The sequence below is a fragment of the Opisthorchis viverrini genome (assembly GCF_000715545.1).
Source record: "Opisthorchis viverrini unplaced genomic scaffold opera_v5_115, whole genome shotgun sequence".
Lineage (NCBI taxonomy): Eukaryota > Metazoa > Platyhelminthes > Trematoda > Opisthorchiida > Opisthorchiidae > Opisthorchis > Opisthorchis viverrini.
In genome coordinates this window covers 401,909-422,760 of record NW_008751773.1, presented here as the reverse complement: position 1 = coordinate 422,760, position 20,852 = coordinate 401,909, and the positions used below count along the sequence as shown (strand labels likewise).

The 20,852-nt window shown below is 40.6% G+C and overlaps 1 protein-coding gene across 1 annotated transcript in view; it reads right to left on the bottom strand.

Moving 5' to 3' along the window:
- Positions 1-20,513, bottom strand: part of T265_05908 (hypothetical protein) — a gene marked incomplete at both ends in the record, with an annotated part of 25,110 nt that extends 4,597 nt beyond the window's left edge. Inside the window, 4 exons of the mRNA XM_009171043.1 lie at positions 3,272-3,722; positions 5,127-5,215; positions 5,457-5,551; positions 20,359-20,513. Of these exons, the coding sequence (XP_009169307.1) occupies positions 3,272-3,722; positions 5,127-5,215; positions 5,457-5,551; positions 20,359-20,407 (684 nt within the window). The remainder of the gene's footprint in view (positions 1-3,271; positions 3,723-5,126; positions 5,216-5,456; positions 5,552-20,358) is intronic.
- Positions 20,514-20,852: the final 339 nt, after the last annotated feature.

Genomic DNA, 20,852 nt, shown 5'->3' with positions numbered 1-20,852 from the left:
CTTGTCTGTGTCAATGCCAACTCAACACTCATAACAATGACCACCCTAGCGTGCATGATAAGAGTATGCAGCTGTTCACTGTGACCATTGCATGAAGGGTCCAGTGAAAGAGTGTGTAAAGAAGAGCCAACTTCACCACAAAAATGGTGAAAATTTGGACTAAGTAACCCGACATACCATGTAAAGTAAGGTTGGTTAGAATATTTCCGCTTTAAGGCAGTTGAATCTACATTGTGGATTGGAAAGTGCATCAGACAACTCGTTAGAATATTGCTAGTGAATGAGTTCAGAATATTCCCTAAAGTGGAGACGTATGTCATGTGTATGTTGTCAGTTTTCGAAGTCGAAAGACATTCGTAATGCACTTTATGTTAAAATGCCACAAGTCCCTTGAAAAGCCCGTGAATATGCGGTAGAGTTGGGTAACCTCTGGAGACAGCGCTTCCGTAAATTTATTGATATGCAATCTTCAGCAAAACAACGCCTTGACAAGATGTCCATGAATAAATATTCGACAAATCGCCCGACCGGAGAGCTATTCGCTTAATACATAGAAGCGGTCGTTTGGAGGGTGATTGCAAAGAGGGAACACTTGTTTCTTCTTAATTGAGGTACTTTAGGCAGTGGAAGCAAAGCGTCATCTCATAACTGTCATTTAGAAAAACCATACCAATGTGGAATTGTTTAATAAACTTTTACAGTTCCACTAAGAATATATATATATATATATATATATCTATATATATATATACTGCCCACTTGGTGCAGTGCAGTAAAAGGTGTGAGGCTGGGCAAAACTTCTCTGCATTAGATTTATCATGCAATTGGTAGATGTTCTAAATTGTTCAGTCGGCCCGCCCACTTGGTCTGCAGCAGTAAGAGATGTGAGGCTGGGCAAAACTTCTCTGCATTAGATTTATCATGCAATTGGTAGATTAAATTGTTCGCCCACTTGGTCTGCAGCAGTAAAAGGTGTGAGGCTGGGCAAAACTTCTCTGCATTAGATTTATCATGCAATTGGTAGATGTTCTAAATTGTTCAGCAGCATCGGCCCGCATCATTCTTATTTCTAAGAGCTCACGCTGTTTGACGACAGGAGCATAGCCACCATTTGAATGTTTTTGGTCAGTTGAACCGACCGAAATGTTCACCAACTACAATCCATCAAAAGTTGCCGAGAAGTGTGAAACAATTGTGACGTTGCCTGGGGAGAAGATCCTACGCGCTAGTCATTGGATTGAACAACCAAAGCACTTGGTGAGTGCGTTCCGTGCAAAAATGCGACAAAACTTAATCCCCTTAAGGCACGATAATTCAAGTGTTCCACAGTATATAATGATGAAATGGTGGTAACACGTTCGATTTGCATATCCTGTTATCAGAGATATAATCTAAGCGCAAACATAGGTGAGTTCTGATAAGATAGATTCACATGTCAAATGTTTCGAACTTTGGGGTCACTCTCCAGAATCATTGAATCAGGACTATCAAGCGAGTGTTCTGTAACTTTAGACACTTTTCTCCCCGACTACCTACTGAAATACAAAACTTTGTGTGTTTAAATAAAAATACTCATTGAAGCAAGCGGTCAAGACATTCTTTGGCGTACGTGGCTTTTGTGTGTACGTCCTCGAAATCTACTTCGCAATCGAAACGCGTATAAATTGACCCCTGTTCTCAAACCTCAGTGAACTGTAAAGTGTCTGCTTTGGTCAGTTTGCTTACACTTTCATCAAAGCATGACTCCAACTGAAATTCCAAAGAAATTGTCCAGCTTCGGTTTGGTCAGCCGGGTGATACTCCACCATCACAAATCCATCGCACTACTAAAATGTATACCATCAGCTGCACACTAATGCGAGTCATGAGTGACATCCGCTTCTTTGACGCGTGTAAACGCACACGACAACATGAAATCTACCGTTTTAGATGCGGAACCTATTACAAACTCTAAAAGCTCACAATCCATTAGTGTTTCCTTTTCGCTCACGCGTTTTGCGTTCTCACCTCATTTCAGCACATCTATTCAACCTCGGCTTCTTTTCAAGATTACATAAGCTGCTGTTAAAGTGTTAATATGTGGCCACCAGCAACCGCTTTGAACAGGTTTTCGGGGATGCATTGAGTCGGGAGACTCCAACTTCCGGGTTACGTACCACCTAGTTTCCTCTAGAAGAGCTGCTCCAAAACTCCCTCTGTGACTTTCAAGAGACTCCGCTGCGTCTATTCTTGGGTAATCAAGCCATTTTGTTGTCAGAATTTTTTTGAGTTAATGGGCAGAGGGTGCAAGGGCAGCCATTAATTTTAAGCTGAAGTGAAAAAACAATTTACTAATTTACCAAAACAATTTACCAATTTACCAGACTCTTTCCGAGGCAGTAAAACTCTGACGTCGCTGTATCACATAGCCGCTTGGGAGTCAGAACAACCATCTGATGACGGGCGACGTGCCCGTAGTCTGTAATTTTGGCCCTGTAACCACTTGCTGTGGTGATGAAAATAGACCTCTGACAGTAGTATCCAATCAGACAAAATACGTAATTCACGCCACCATAGTTCCCACCTTGGCCAGCCTAAGCATGGACAAATTGATCTCACAGACACTGGTATTTTCACAACCAGCAGTATAACAATGACTGTCTGCTAGAAAACGTATCTGCTTGCTCAACAGATGATCACCTATCTCCAGACAATGTACGAAAAATTAAGTAGTTGGCCTTATAATTCAAGGTCGCCAGCAGCACCAGAAAACTTTGCAGTTTAAGCTTGTGTTAGCGAGTTCCGGAAAATAATGATGCTTTTTCCTCAGAGACACGGGAAAACTACAAGATGTCTCAACACCACAGATGATGGACAAAAGCATACTAGCAAATCTACATACGCAGCTGATGTTAAACCGGTAACTAATGTAAGAAAACGTTCTGAACATTCGGTGCGGCGCTTCAGAGAGTGGTTTAAATGGTCATCTGAGTCGCCTGTTTTAGTTTACTATCGCAGTGACAACGAAACCAAATACCTCATGGTGCATGATTTTTGGGATAGTGCCGCTGACCGAGCTGAACATTTTACAGCAGTCTGCAGCCCTATCGGTTTATCTAAGAGGGAAAGACTCATATACAGCTTCCGCACCTCTAATATTCAGAGATTTGTTTTGACGAAAAGAAAGTGATAATGACACTCATGACACCACTAACAAAAGCAAGTGAGCTATACTATCCCCCTTCGCGCTGAAGTAAGGATACCACGAAAGACAGATCTGTGATGTACATACGCGGTCTTCTTGGTGCTGGCCTAACCCTTCTATCGCATAACGGACAATGGCAGTTTTCAGGTCCTCCGCGATATCCACCGATATCTCTTCGTATCCGTTTCCACACCCCGAACCATTCTCAGTGAATTTTTTCTGTGTGTCATCTGATCCGTTACGCAATGCCGAAAACGGAGCGGTTTCATCCACTTGTATCTTGTCAAATGATTCACCAGAAATCTGTTTTGACGTATCCCCATTTACAAAAGCTACCGAACTTGGCTCTTTCTGCTCTAACCACGTGTTGAGTTCGTCAGCATTTTCCGATGACTTGCGGCGTGCTTGCTCCACATCTTTGTCATCCTGCCTCAGTTTACCATTTTGTGGTGGTGGAGACCGCTCTAGTTCTTCGTCATTGTCATTCTGTTTGGACGCAGAGTGTTTCACTGACTCCGCCGCATCAAATTGTCCACGTCTGTAAAGGATCAAAAATAAATGGTGACCTACTTGATGAGAAAACTATATTCACATGATACAGCTCATAAAACAGTGTATGATAGATGTTCAAACCTTTAGCGCTTTGAATCTATCTAAATAGGGGTATGCGTACTGGCAGATTCCACCCTAACATAATTCGACCTCCCAAAGGATTCAATTCAAGTCCTATTCCTACCAAAAACTTTGAAATTTCATTTTCATCAAATATGATTGTTAATTAGTGTTTCTGTGATCCTGACCGGGAAGCTACAAAGACAGGCACACCTAAGTTCGGTATTTTTGTCAGTAATATTCCAGAAGTTTACCGCACCTATTTGCATTGGTCCCTGACTTACCTCCTTGAATCTGCTTTTACTTAATTCACGTTGTTTTACCTAATCAAAATGAAAGTAATCGAAAGTGACGAAAATCGGAAATAATCGAGCTGGTAGTTATAATGGATAACTTCTAAAGAACGGATGCCGTATCTATTATATTCAGTCCTCCATGCTCATTAGGTAATTAGAGTTCGTAATCATTTTACCAACCCTTTAAATTCCACAAATGGCGTGTATTTTTGTGTGTACGTTAACATAAAATTGCATTGTTGCGTGGGCTTTCACCTTAGACTCTGATCCGAGAGTATCAACTCCCAAACCACGCTTCTCAAGGAAGTGCCACTCCATACCATTTGAAAACAAGTAGATTATTCTCACCATTTTGGCTTATTTTTGAGTGATGAGTTTGCTGATCTCCCCAAAACAAGTTATGTCGAAGCAGGTGACCTAAAATTTTCTGCTTATCGCATAGCTCGGAAAGACGAATCTTCAATTTGGAGTTCTATGAACTCCATATGAGCTGCGTCAGGCAAGTACATCTTAAACGGAGATCACTAAAATCCTTATCACGGAGAAATACCTTAATGATTCGATTTGTTGCAGTTTGCCAATCAAGAGTACACCAAAAAAACCATCAAAACGAACGCTTTGGAGAAACACTGCTCAACAACGGAAGGTAATATACGTCTCCTTGTGTGGTAACTTCATTTTGGAAGAAAATATCATAGCCAGCCACGAAAATATATTGTGGTTGAGTACTGGTAGAAAAAGCTATCATCAATCATGGGGCAAATTAAGATTGGTAAATTACTGATAGACCGTTCTACGGGGTAGAACAATTTGATAAAATACGCAACAAAGTCATCACTCATCACGTGGAGTAAGGAATGCGCTACCCAACTGCTTTTCCTTATTTGTAATTCATACTTACATTCCAGTTTCGTATGAGTCTGAATTGTGCCCTCTGTTAGACATTCACGCGAAGATTGCGAGAAGCGGACGAACAATACATCAAAACATTGGGGGAACTGCAATATTACATACAGTCCTATCGGTTCACCTACATGTTATTTAATTCCAGTCCCAATACTTCGCAAAACGTATTCAAGGTGATGGAACCGGTATGTTCTGGGTCGAATATTTCCTGCCAGCGCTATAAGGAAAAGAGAAGATAGATCATCACGAAGCTGTGATAGCTATGACCACTTTACATCAGGTACATGATTTTTACAGTGAATAACGGTGAAGAAGTTGATGGCGGTTGTTTTTATAGTAGACTACTGATCTGGGTGTCACAAGACAACAAATAATCTACAAAATCTTTAAACAGTTGTATATTCTAGGTGCTCGTTCAAAACCACGCAAAACACTATCAGAAAATGTTTTAAGCTTACTTCAATAAACGCTGGGTCCATGTTGTTCTTCTCCATATAATCCCTTAGCTCATCAAGAGTGATTGTTTCTGTGTAGGATAAGGAAGTGGAATGTTCTCATGAATATCTAATAGATGGGCAGTTCTGTAGGTGGATTTCATTGGGATCCGACAAAGCAAAATTTCCTCAGTCACATTGCTCTTACGACAGGTGAATTAACTTGCGGACTGCTCGGTGGTCATCAAATTCTGTCGTCAAGGTCATTCGAAAGCATCTACTTTTGCGTCGAAATTTCATATTTTACTTCTATTTGACAATCAGATTATGTTGACACCGTAATTAACAATCAAGTATAGTAGGTCGATCCACTGTTATTTTGAAATCTCACCTGTTTAACTATCCCCAAGATTTAAAAAAGAACGCAGTGAATAACACTAATATTTTCGAGATCTCGTCATTATGTTAGTATATATCTAATGGTTAAAATAGGGGCAAAAAATGAAATATTTCATTTTTCGCTAATATTTTAATCATTAGTTATGTATTAACCTGATAACGGGATCCCGAAAACATTAATATACATATCGCTTTGTTATTAAGACTGATCTTCTGGAAGATCTAAGATCTAAGGCTGACGTATGGGTAATGATACTGATGTTGACCGTGAATCCAGACCAAGTAAAACGGGCGATGTGGTTGTGATATTCCCTCTTCAAGAGTACGAGATGTATAGATTCGGAAACCTATATTGTTGTCGGCATTTTCAAATGCTTGGGTAAGTCGTGGCTCTCAACTGGAAACCATTCGTCCCGTTATTTTATTTTCTTTGGCAAATTTTTATTGAAGAACTAGTGGTGTGTGAGATGTGATTCATATAAGTTTCCAAAATTAGGAGGTTGCACACGGTCACGATGGGGTATAAATTTACGCCTAAAATAACGTAGAGGACGCCGACTTGGATCCTACTGGTGACCTGCAGAATGACCACAATCCACTGAATCCATGTCAGAATGTGAACACTGCTGTTGTACAACGAACAGACGTATTCGGAAGACACTGACATTGACGAACATTCATTAAAGAGTTGTCTTTTGATTGAGTACAAACGTCTAGGACGATTAGTTTACTTTTCCATGTAGTGTTCCAATCAATGAGTCGTTAGGAGAATCAAGCCAACAACATGTAGGAATCAATAGTCGATCGTGTCTGATTCCCGAATACATGCACCAATATTCACCCCTCACTTTTTCGACGCCGGCTTTCTTCGTGGCTTTTAGTGGAGCATAAAATGCAGATGTTTGAATTAGCCATCTGTACACTGGCCGACGCATATGTTAATCAAAGCTACCAGAACGAACTTCCGCGTGTGTTTCAAGAATTAGGCTGTTTGGTTGCAAACATATCACTGCCAGTCGAGGTAACATCATTGAAACTTCACCTGAATGAGTGAAGTTATCAGTAGGTCACGGAAAGGTTGCTCCATCCTACATCTCTTATTACCGGTACACTGGTCTATGTGACTGAAAAACGTGATGCTGCGATTCTGGGCAAGGTTCATATAGCTATCTTTGTTTCCGCCGAACGACTCTTGGACAAAAATTTGCTCAGCAATTATCATAGTTCCAATACAGGAATATTTAGGCTCCAGACAAAACCAAATTTACTCGCTCACGAAGAATAATAGGGATAAAGAAAAACACAAAGTTTCGGAGACATCTGTAGCAGACAACTAACGAAATTTCACCAAAATGTCCTATACATGAAATAAATATGCCGCAAAATCGCCTGGTTCCACAACTCAAAGGCTTTAGATAAACAAGCCCGACACTACGAAAGCTCTGGTCATTCGGCCACCAGTTTCATTCAACTGGACTTTCAGCCGACAGGGGGAGCGTGTATGAGCATTACAGACCACTCGGCTACGGAGTTAAGCGAGTGATGCTGATTATCATTGACATTCCAGTTCCGATATCTCCTACCTACCTGTGACCATTGTCGGACTTAGAGCATATTTGCCTATCACCATCATATCGAATTTAAGTGGGTGGCTCCTTTTCAGTTGACCGAATAGTTTAGGAGCAAAATCCTCTGAGAGTTTAGTAGTTACATGACCAGCAGCTTTACAGCTACGTCAGATCTAGACTTTTGAATAAAAACCAATAAGGAAACTGGTTATAGCCTTCTAGCTTCATCGGTTTACAACGTTGGATTCAGGTAGCCTAACTTTCTCCATCTTCAAATCGTCACGCCTAAGCAACAGTTCTACTGACGTCATTGTTGAGTCCTCGTAGCCTACTGAAGCTCCCTCGGACACAGGTACAAACAGGTTCATTGTTAGGTACATTTTCGACTCTGACTCTTGTTATCCGTCAAAGCTTCTGAATATATCACTGGCGTATTCTACTTATGGTCTATCACCTCACTGCCTGTTACTAAGTCATCAGTGGATATGATTTACGTAGATGAGAACGCAGCCGTAGCAACCAAGTCGAGAATTCCATTGTTCTGGCACTTTATTTTCACCCATTTGTACGTAGACAGCAGTTGCTATGTGGCTAAACTGTGCTTTTGAAAATTAGAAATTCACCTCGTGAAATCTTCCCCTCTGACAACTCCCATGAGTGTGTAACTTATATTTTGCAGCGAAAGGACATGCACCTTCGTTTTCATTCGCAAAGCTTACCGATCGCAATCCAAAATTAACTTTAGACCGGTTTGAACTAGTGGCACATTAGTAGTGTGATTAACTAGAAATTTTCTTGCATAAAAGAAACACACAGTCAACGTTCGGAACCTTCACGATACCCGCAAGAATTCATTTAGTTTTTCTTATTGAATCACATCTGCTTTCAAGTAGTCTTTTTACTCCTGTTTATTTTGTTATTTCTGCTGACAGGGAAGTTCTGGGCTACAAATGCTACAAATAAAACGTTGTGGCTAACACCTTCTCTCAATTCCGCCTGAGGTCTGATATCTGGAAGAATTCCACTAATAAAATAGCCTGACAACCTATGCACGTTTCAAACTACTCTGAACATCTGGAAACAATGAGCTTAAAATAAGGACGATTTTTAGCGTTAGCAAGCAAGCACCCAAGCACTTTATTTTCCAATCGATTCATCATGCTACACACCTCGTGTGGAGCATATGTGCGTCAGAGAGCTCACTGGTGTAGAAAAAACGGCATCGCACAGAGCAGTCACAATCGCAACGTGTGCTCAGTTTTTATGTGGACTGTACCAAGGCTTGTAAAAACAAACAAGCAAACTCCAATGTGCAAACACAAAACGTGCCTTTTGAGTTTGCTGTAGTCGCTCAGAGCCTCGATTCAAATCGACATAGTTACTCCGGTCATTCCAACATGAAATGCAGATAACCTAGTTTTGGCTTTTCAAACGAACTTTGACGGGGAACTACTCGTCAAAATCTGTCAACGTGTATTCGGAGACCTCAGTTTCATACCCAGGTAGCACTAAATGAACATTGGTAATTCATAAATACCAGCCTGTATAGGCTTACTCCAATGGTGTAGTATTTATTGTATTTGATGATAGCCAAATAATCTGGCTATCTATTGTAGTAGCCAACACGTTGTTTTGAAAGAACATGGTCACTTGCGACAGCACCCCACGCACTTTTCTCCACGTAGTTTTTTTCTAGACGAAGACCTACTAGGTGAATGTGGTAGGATTGCTCCAGAACTCTGTCTAATATTAAAGGCGTCTAAATTGCACACAATTCATTCAGCGCAGACAAGCCTTCAGGAAACTCTAAATTTAATGAGCCATCAAATAGTCATTTTGTACGATTGTTTGGAAGATATTAACCAATTCCTGACAATTTCCATTATGAAAAATGGGTGTATTGTAAAACCGATCTTGGATGTTCAGATGCAGGTGTAAATGAATGACCCCACCGAATATTTGGCTAGGGAGTGCGACAACCAAGGAAAGGAACAGTAAAGAAGGCATCTCGAATGCTGCATCCGTGTACCCGAAAGATGAAATCACGTACTGAGCCTGTCACGGATCCGACATTGCATGATTGGCCATTGTCAACCAACAATGCCGTTTCATTTCGATAACACTTATTTTATCCTATCACAACAACCCTTATAATTATTATTAGCGATCTAATCTGATGCCTTAACCAAATTCGACACATTGGTTAGTGGACTGTGAATTTGTGAAAATGTGTGGAAAGCACATGACGCATCGAGTGGCACGTCTGCTGTTCACACAACTAATTGGATGCAGTCGTTGTTCAGTATTTTATGTTGCGCTAAAAAAGTAAAGCTAGCTAGCATACTTTTGAAAGCCTGCTTCAATTTTGCATTCCTTGTGGTGGCAGTCCGTAAGCAGCTGCGGAGCTGTGAAGCTCAAGAGAATTCTCTAAATACCGTGATCAATATTCAAACTGTGCTCTCAAAAATAATGTTTTCGCCCAATAGTTCAGACTGACTGCTTTTTATTACATTTATTTAGCACGGCAATCCTGGTTAGAAATCATATTAACCCAGGGAATGAAGACAACTTTGGGCTGATTGTTCACAGTTCCATTTTGCTACATCGTCATTTTCGAATCCGCGCTTGTTGAGACTTCTTTGGGTGCAGGCTGAAAACTTTGAGTTGAAAATAATCGCTTGACTCAGAAGGCGATGTCACCACATGTAAAACTGACTCATTCATACAGGATCCAAAGGATACCCTAAATGTGTAATATGTTAAACACAGAAAATAGAAGCTTTTTCTGTTACCATCCAACCCGTAAAACGGCATCCTAAACCAGTTTAATTGTTTCATTCTCTATCCGAATGAAACATTTTTAGCCATCTGGAAGACGACTGTTTCCAAACAACAACTATTTACACACTAATCACATCGACGTTTACCTCCGAAAACCGTTAGCCGCCCCAAAATTTTCGTATAACAGTTTTGTGAGTGGTGTTGGCGAAGCCCAACAATATCGGGAACCAAGTTGGTGCAAATTTGCATGGGAAATCACCTGTTGAGTTTTTAAATGCGATTCCTAATAATAACAGTCCCGATACCAATTTATAAATGATTCCGAAAAGAGGGTTTTTACAAGATATGAGAAAATTCACCCTGAGATATCTTCACCAGAGGAGACACTCAATATGTGGCTATCTGACATGGTTTCTGTGGCTAGGAGATGAGTGGCGCTATTTCCTGCCTATGGGAAAGCTAATCACAACTCTGTTTAGCAGCTCGAGGCCCAAAGATCACGGGTTCAAAACTCCCCGATTTAGGTAGAACGTGCGTCGCACAACAAAGCTTAATCAGTCGTAAGATGCTTCTTGGCTTTCTGGCATAAAGTGGCACCACGGAGATGATGAAATCTTGATTAAAAATGCTGGTCATGTTTGGTTGCTTCTAAATCGGATCAAAGGAAACCCCTAATTGTGAATTAAATTTGAGCAGAAAATAATGGTAGATGGAACACGCACATGTGCCTTGTGTCTGTTCCACTGCGACCGGAAATTACCGGCAGTGTGCATCATATAATTGTCCCAAGAGACTTCAAAATGAAGAAACATTCTACGCAGATGAAAGCCAGACTACTAGATGTTGACCAGCAGAGGGATTAACTTACACTAGGATAAGGCATTTGGCTCCTAAATGATGTCAGAAAAAAGAAACGCATTTCTCCTACTCTTCTGCTCCTCCTATTTCGTTTCCGCTCATACACTCTGGGGAAAAACATCCTAGTCAGTTTCAAGGTTGCTGACCGACTTGTTTGCTAAGTGGACAACGGTCGTTCAGACTGGATATTCTATCGCACGGCAAACGATAGGTTATTCGTCACTCATTGGTTGTTTTGTAATAAACATAGAGGAAAGTGGTTCAGAGAGGAAGTTCCAGTTATGTTGTAAAGGTCGACGTCACAGGATAGATCGTTAGATCGCACTTAGGCTTAAGAAACAGTCTCCAATGAACAGTGTACTTTTGTTGTGATGTTGTTTATATCTGACGCAGGAAATTAGTCATTGCATGGCTCGTTCGTTGACCACTACGTAATGTAAAGCGATCTTACGGTGAACTAATCAGCTGTAGAGGAAGTATTATGAGCAACTGGTAACCGGTTACTTCAGTTTGTTCAGACTCGTGCCGTCCTGACTGTATGTACATAAGATTTCGTGCTACTGGCACAGAGTTAAGAAGCCTGAAGAGTCCCAAACCTATTGCTTATTGGTTGGCTCGCCGGCACATTTTGTTTGAACTCTAATACCCCACTAAACTACAATACTCATTTTGCCTGATAATTTTACCCGGAAAGTTCGACTGAGCCTGAGGGTAATTCAAGTGACATGGTTCTCACCTATCTCTCCTACTCGAATTCTGTAGCAGAACTTAAACCCAGATGTTAGTACATTAGTGAATCAGAAAAAAACTCAATAAAGGAACATGAATTCTTAAAAACACCAAAGTGTCTTGAGATTTTGTTGTTCACTACGATCTGTTATTACGATCTGTTCACTTCATCATTTTGAGTGTCTATTTTAACATTCAGATGGTTTTCCAAGAGTGCTTCCATAGTAACCTACTGAAGATGCCGGTATCGGCGTGTACCTTAAGAATAGTGTTGAACATATTTCGCGCCTGATAACTCCTTTGCATCTCAGGACGAATGATCCTGCATGCTTATCTATTTTTTACTTCGTTATTTACTGAGCAGTGTTTGTCTACGTACCATTAATAAAAATTAGAAAGATTTCATGAACTGTAAGGAATGATTTTCAAACCTCTTGAGGCTTGATAATACAAAAGCGTGGACGACCAATGTAGCAGTAATAAAACAATACCAAAAATAATACAAGTATATTTTGTAGCGGTGGTGGTTTGAACCAAAACAAGATGATACTTTCGTGTGTTCCTCGAATTCTGTGTCATATAGAGTGTAGTACATTTCGGAACATTCTTTGAATTTCAGAGGTTACTAGCTTTGAGGCATAATTGGAATGTTAACTGCACTGAGTAAGATACGGCATACCAAGAGCTAGGTCGAATCACATTTAAAATTGCCTGACTGCTTTGGAGCAACAGAATCCACAGATTGGACGAAATAATTGCGTTACCTATTGAGATTTTCTGAATAAGCTATAAAATGTGCATAATTTTATACACCACAAAAATCCTCCTCAAATTCTTTTCTATTAGCCACACACCATATTTGAAGTAGGAATTAAAGCAGGGGGTGGTGTGGTGTGAAAAAGCGAGTTAACACGCACATTAGAAACCCCTCTTCTTTGAGTGTGGCAAGGAATCAGGTGTTTGCAGACCCAGAACTATCAGCAAAAACTTTGCACAATATCAGCACACAATGTATCTGAGGTGAGATGAATGACGTCACAAGATATTTTCAACCAAATGGTAAAACCAGTTTAAAGCCTAATCCCGGGTTACAAAAGCCTCCGATCACCAGAAATAAGCGAAGCTTGAATATGCGAAGTAATCGCAAATGCACTACAGCAAATGAAGTGGGGGAAGAAAACGTGTAAATGCCTAAAACGTTAGGGAGGATGAAAGTGAGTAGATATTAATATATTAAGCTTTTCTGGGAAGTTGCATCCTGAGGCGTGTCATTTCACAAATAAAAAGTATATTGCTGGCTTAGATTTATGTGATTTATGTAACACGAGTGAAGTAGGGAAAAATCGATTGGTCTGCTGATGAATTTGGGGGAATAACCATAGATTCAACCTCATTCTGCGGAAACCGACGGTATGCTTCAATAAACCCAGGTGAATATTCCATAAAAACGTATTGAACAACTGATTTATCTTCAAAAACTGCAATGAACTACACACACAACACTAGAGCCTCATGTTGGTTTAAGCAGGTGAAGTGAAGAGCATTCGCACACCTGAACCGACAGGCAGACAACAGATGATCGGTAGCAAGCTGCCATGAGCTGCAAACAGTTCTCTACGGCTGATATAAAAAACAGGTGGTGTAACACTAAATATCTTGAAAAACACCATGCCTGAGTTTTGAGCACTACCGCAAGATTTACTTCAAATATCCCCCTGTCTATCTGCAGACATAAGTCTGAAGTGGATGCTCTTTTGTTTCTCTAATATCAACCGGTTTAGCTCTGAAGAAATGGCATACTCTCTGCAGCGTGGGAAACAACACCTACTGAATAAGTCAGACGGATGATTATTGGGGATAAAGGAGAAAAGTACTACATCAAGAATCCACGTTTAGAAGAGGAACATAGAGTGTTTTAAGCGAACAACACCTACTGTGGCCGGATAGTTTTCATAGTTGACGAAGTGTAGTCAAATCGGATAGCGTTTCTAATTGGCTGATTGATTTCAGCCGGATAATGTTAGAATCGTCTGCTATTACAAAAAGATTCGTCGACTTTGGACTGTGCCCACTGAGAACCGGTGAACTAATAAATAGTAATGAGACGTTTACGGGGAGTTTGTTCAAAACCTACAGCTTCCCATTCGATACTCCACCATAAATATGTCGGAGTGAGGAAATGGATAAGCGCAGAACAACCCGCGATTTTTCTTCTTGACATTACGATCTAAAGCAAAGCATCTCATTGGAGGAACAACTTTACACTCTGTAGTTAAGCCTGAACTTGAACACAAGCGCTTCTTAAAGATTTCATAGGGAAGCAACTCGGTATCATCAATCTTGGTTAAAACTCTGCGTGCATTGTGAGAACGCTAAATAGACAACTTTGATGTAGACATTTGTAATGTGTCATACAGTTGCCTCAGATGGATGCTTCTACAAGTTGTAGCACCCGACTTAGTCACCCCGTTTTGATTGGAGGGATTAAGGCAGAGGACAATTTCGTTAGCAGAGGCGATCTTGTGAAACAAAGGATTTTTGTTTGCACTTGCAGAGACCGCAAAAAGAGGGACTTCACAATGCGTCAATCCAACGCGCGTGCAAGATATATTACAGGTTCTGGGTCCAATACAGTGGTTAGGAAATTAAATTATTTTTAAATCAGCACTGTTGGAATGCAAACTCTCGGGTCTAGTCTAGTAAGTGGGTTTGTGGATCACGCACCCGGTAACTTGTAAAGCAGTTAAATACATGTGACCACATAGCTTCAAACGCTATGAGGTTAAGAAGTTCCGCTTTCGGTAAGAGTCACAGTCTAAGCACCATCTGTTCAGCAGCTCATGGTCGAGCGTTTAAGCAATCAAACCACTAGCTGTGGGTTCGAATCTTCTGGAAGTTCCATAAAATGTACAATAATTATGATTCCCACAAAAGAGGAAACAGCGGTAGTGAGGTTTATCGGCTTCTTAACGTAGATTGGATTCATTGACAGAATGAAACCTCCATCGAAATTTGTCATATCCAATAAGTATTCTGACACTATATGGATAGCTTCTGTGTCTTTACTGTCAGCTTATCACGCGGAGAACTGCACTGCGGTACAGTACAGCCTCGACCTATCTGTTCAGTGTTACGGAAAAGCACACTGAGTGAGACTCGAGGTGAAAATCTTTCCGATGACACAGCTTGTCTTATATCAGGACTATTTTGAACGAATATTATAACCGGGCAAATTTCCTCCTCTAAAATCATGCCCCTCTGACTCACCTATTGAGTCCAGTAGAGTACCTACTACCCCTTGCGACAATCAGCAATTCGCCCTTGAAAACTGCTGGCGTTGCTACTCCCGTTAACATCTACAAAACCCAATTCTGGAGATTCCAAAACAATTTTCCTTCCCCCTTCTTGTATAGCTCGGACCTTCACAAATCAATCCAGACAAAGACTTTGGAATACTCTGATCGAAAATCTCTGTGAGGTTCATTGGACCTACACAATGCCATAACATCTATATTCAAAGCCAACTATCTAACGAGGCACTCATTCTATCAATGCAGTTCAAAACAAAACGTACGCATCAGAGTTTATCAAATTCTTTGAGTAACTCAGTAATCAGCCTTCTGTCCTACGTCAAACCCCCTCAGTGCATAAACATATGCTGTATTTTCACAGTTCAGCTCCTTGTTAACATTTCTATTGAAAATTCGGAAGCAACTTAAACGGGCTATTGGGCACAGACGAACTTCGTCTCTGTTACCTGAGAAGATAAAGAAGTTTTTCGGCAAATCTATCCGTTAGGAAGCCACCGTGGCCAATTGTTGTTCTAATAATGCGTTAAGCGTCACCAGATTATTAGATTTTTGACGCAAGATTATGACACTGTAGTTGCCAAATGACAGCACATTTTTAATCAACGTACGTTGAATTTAGATTGGAGGGCCGTACGATTCAGTCTTTATACGCGGACTGTGAGACGGAATCTCCCCCTTACTCTTGAATGTCAGTACGAATTTAGGTGCCTGAAATTCGATAGCAATGAACCATATGTTATTATCCAGCTGAACTTGGCAATTCATGACGAACCGCTTCACAATTACGGAAAACCATTCTCAGTTGATTGTAATAGATTTCGTTGAACTCTGGACAGCCATCATTGTGGCCCCATTATAGAAGTCGTTTCAAGCAGTGCATCCAGCTAGAGAGGAGTGTTGAACAATAAAATTCGCATTTCCAAGTTCACTATCACGTAGTCGGCTAGTCTGCTCATCAATATTTAGAACTTCAAGTTCCTCATCTGGATATAAAAAGTTCCCGTTTTCAACCGTGCTACTAAATTCTGTGCCCATTTCTTGAGGAGTGCACACCAAATTGTGTGTTCACCAGTTTTGCTTGCCATGTCCTTTCAACATTGGAAGATATACCGAGATGTTAAGCTCAATAAAAACAAGTTGCAACCGTAAAAATAGCCGCTTGTCACACAAGCATGAACATGCTGTCTGTATGGGGTGTGTGGATTATGAGAAATAAAGAGAGCACCAAGATACCAGGGCGGTCAATAACTTCTAGCAGATGTCAAGTGAACATGCACTTAGCCTAGCCTACATTGTGCTAAGGATCTTTCACTCTGCGATAACGACTAATATCTGCTTTGACAGTGTCTGTTTGGAAGCGGGTCGTCAAATTCTATGCGGGCATTTACTTTGTCCAGGGAAGTTTTTCCTTACTCGTCACACATTAGCTGAACTGCAGAAATATAGGCTTATCCTATAGCAGTAACCGATTAATAGTCACACTTTGTGCGGCTAAAGCGAAAGCTATATTCATGTCTACCGCTTTGTGGAATCAAAGCCTTCCAACAATGGATTTGGACACAGTCTAAAAGATCAGTTAAAAAACGAAACAATGGGTAATGAAGCTAGCTACTTATAGTAAATGACATTCAAAATCAAATGGATTTATATGCGTACCCACCACACGAATTAACGGATCTGAGCAAAGACCCATTCAGTTAGCTAAGAACTTTTACTGCAACACCGTCCTTCAGTCCTTCGACTAGACGAGGAACTAAACGAGACTGGCCAAGTCGGGAAAACGAAGTTGGGTGTAGACTGATTCTTCGTACTGCATTGACAGTCTTGGGTTTTATGCTCATCACCAAGAATGTACCATACTTGAACTCATATTATGTGACTTCCGTGAATGAAAACTAGAATGTCATAGTACGAACGAATAACTTATGGTGTAAGTTGACATTTTAGGAGCATTTGGACAAGAAAGATAAATTTATTGCCCTGACTGAAATCTCAAATTTATTTCATCCGGTGAGGTAGGAAGTAGTTGGAAGGGTTTGATGATCCCGAAAGCAAGACTGCCACACTACTATTTGAGAAGGATGGAACTTGCAAATAAGTTTGCTGTTATTGTGAGGAAATAAGATGTTTAATGAAAATTTCGTCCCGTAACTCAAGCCAATTTGAACCTGAAGAACTCACAGTCAAATCCGTATTGAATGTGTTTTCGTTTGTTTAGATTGGATTCACTTAAAAGACGAAAACTCCACAGCAAAGTTTTACATATGAATAACAGAGGTTCAGAGAAATCAACTTGTCAAAATTAATATCGTATTATCAGTAGTTAGATCTCAGAAATTTCAAATCGATGATTCACTTTGAACGAGGTTTTGGAACCCGGTGAGCACAAAGTGAAATTCTTATGATTTGAACGAAAGGATGGAATACAGTTTTGGATGATATACTTTTGAAGATGGATGACTCTCTCCTGTACAGATCTTATGGTATCTAATACGAAAGCTCTTGTGGTTTTCCAATATGTAAAAGATGCAGTTAGAAAGTGGTCAACTTTACCTGTCATCTTGCATAATAATGTCGTGAAATGAAGCCGAATTTTTGAAATTTATTGCAAAATACCTTGAAAGAAATTCAAGGTCAGAATACCTTCCTAACCTTCCTGTAAAAAACAATGACCGAAAATCTGTGTATGGACACTTCATTGGCAACAGTGTATCCTTATTTTGAACGACCCGATGACAATGATTCCAGCAGCTTTCAGAATAACAGTGAAAGATGTGATTTGCTGTTCGCTGAAAACGTAATGACGACGAGCATTTGGTCGGCTGACACTTGAAATGCAAGCTGACCTTGGCATTTAGCATGCAAAAACTTGGTCAGTAAATACCGGGAGTAAAGAATCAGTCCTCGTGGGTTGGGTGAGTCACGCATCCACTCACCGAACGACACAACGGCGAATGTGATGAAACAGTTGCAGATAACTGCCAGGTTGAATGAACACGTTCACTGCCACCAAGCCCCATGAACTAAACACACCACAGCTACCGGTATTTCAAGAAACTGCTAAGGTAATGGCCAGATCGCCGCGTACCCAAGGAATATTCATCTAAGCAAAAGTACAGTGACCGTCATGCTGAATTCCGAATAGCTTTGATGAATGGTCCAAATGTGTGTCACAAAATGTCATCGTTAAAAGTGCACGGGGATAAATTATACTGATGGTATAGAGCGAATTAGTTATATTTGATCAGGTGGAGAAGCAGTGAAGAAGGACAGTATAGAGCTCACACATGTGACTATCCTCTAAGAGAGCGCTGAAAGCTTTTCGACAGCGGAAAGATTTCCGACATCTTTCAGCTTCGAAACAAGGGGTCAGAGGCTCAAACATTCAACCGGAAACCCTTTGATTGAATACTCAGAGCAAGAAAACAAGCTACTGTTGAGGAGAATGGAATTTCAGCATGATAGTGGCAGGCAAAACAGCGGCAATATTCCTACCCTCATTAACTAAAACTAGGACGTGGATGTGTACAAAATGCCAGGGTTTTTAAAAAGCCATGTATGCATTACAGATCAGAATGAGCGCCAAATTGCAACTAACACCTCAATGGTTTACTTTTATATGCACTTAATTTTTGAATGCAGACATACAAATCACGTCTCATATCAATATTTACCGAACTCTCTCCATCTGTGTTGGCTGTTTTCTTGTTACGAATTCTAGAGTATTTTTTCTATTACTCTCAGCCTCTAAATCGTGAGAGTCTTGGCGATCTGCAAGACCTAACCGAACGTGGCTGAACGTGAAAAACTGTAGACAAAGTTTTGGTTTGTGTGCTAATAGGATTACACAGCATTTGGTTCTACCATGTTTTCTAGGGGTTGTCTTGAACAGCTAAGCTAACCTCTCCAGAGGCACTACAGTCAAACTTTGATTCCACAATTGTTCTAACATTCTTGATTCAAAACTGGAATCCGTTACCATCAACCAAGCGTAACTTACGCAGAATGGGCACAAGTAGACACACCAAGGAGGCCCAGTTAAGAATTTATTACTTTTAAAGGGGCTTAACCATTAATATGTGCCAGAATATTGTGGACGATGTTCTCGGAAGACTGACTGTTTTTATGCTGGCCTACTTCATCATCATCATCATCATCATCATCATCATGGACAGCATGACATAGCGTTCAAAATCGATGCTTGGCTGCTAATCTATTTAGCCGAGTTTATGTGTAGACTTGTATGGAATGTTGACGTAACTAACCATAGGACCTCTATGCCAACTTGAAAATTGCTCTTTTTGAAAAGAAGCACCCAAAATGTATTTCATTTATTCATGCGCATTCAATAGACTAATCTCAGCTCTGGGTTTTCAAACGCATCACATGTGGGAGCTGTCATATGGTCCCCCTAATTCCGTGGTCTGGGTTCGATTTGAACTTTCAGATTGTTAGGATTGAATTTGTGGCCTTGCCCCGTTTTTCAATTGGGATTTCTCTTCAGGTCGTTTCTCACAGATGATATGAACTGGAAACATGTTAAAAGATCAACCACTCAGCATTTGGCCTTAGTCATGTCCTAGGCCATGATCCTTCCCTGGAACATTACAAGTAATTACTACGATGCTGTGTAAACGCCGCATATGACATTTGGGACTTGGGATTATGGACCATTTCACAAAGGACTGCTTGGATATGATGGAAATAATACACTGCTCTGGGGAGGGTTTCTATGCACGTGTATCACTTATACTTAAGAGAGTATCCATCTTCTCCTGTTATGAACACAGCTTGATCTTTATGCAACTTTAACAGAAGTGAGCAGGAACCGTAAACAAACGGGTTTTATGGGGACTATTTTAATTTCACAACAATGGAAAATTTTTTAACTTATTCCCTTCAAGAAGAAATAGCGAGTTATGTTCCGCATGGTGGACAGCAACATGTGTATCAGTGTAACGAAGTTTACGTCCAACAATAAATTTTGCATCTGATGAGCCAGAATGTTGAAAAATCATTGTTCAAACCAATGAGCAAATTGAAACAAACTCTCCTAGATTATTTTCCATCTTCGGTGGCGTCAAACTACCATAGACAGTGGTTCAGACCTGGTAAGTAGACTCATAATATCTTAATTTCAATAAGATCCTCAAATTCCGCCAGCAAGTGTGCTTAGTGGGAAACGTAAAAGGCAATAGAATTCACATGTCTACATTCGACGCGGGGCTAAAGATTGCACACTCCAAATATTCAGCAGTTTACCATGACTTATAAACGTACCCGAACGGTCCACGTCAATGGCATAAAATGCCTCGATGAAAGCATCCATTGCTGTGAGATTTGATCAGTTCTATTCTCCAAACTAACAAGACTCCCAGCGTTACTGCAGTAGCACACGTTTAATTTTCGCCTACTGCACACCGAGTCAATTGCCGTAGCGCCGACTGCATCGACCAACGGAAGCGACCACGTGTTTCGGACGTCTGCGTAGGCGACTCGATGTGACCAATGAGAGAGAGAGCGCGCGCGTTTAAGTGGCACATGGAAAACTTACCGCTGATTGGCACGAGAAAACAGACGTGAACGATTGTTCGGACGTCAGGCAGGCAGTTATATTTTAAAATCATAGCCACTGCCTCTGAAACCCTGAATCGATGAGTGTTTTACCCACGTTTTCTATTTCGCGCGTAGTTGTTTGGAGCTGGCCGGCTGAAGTATTCAAAATATCTATCTTGGTAAATCTGTATTTTTAGTGGAGTGTCATGCCTTAGAAT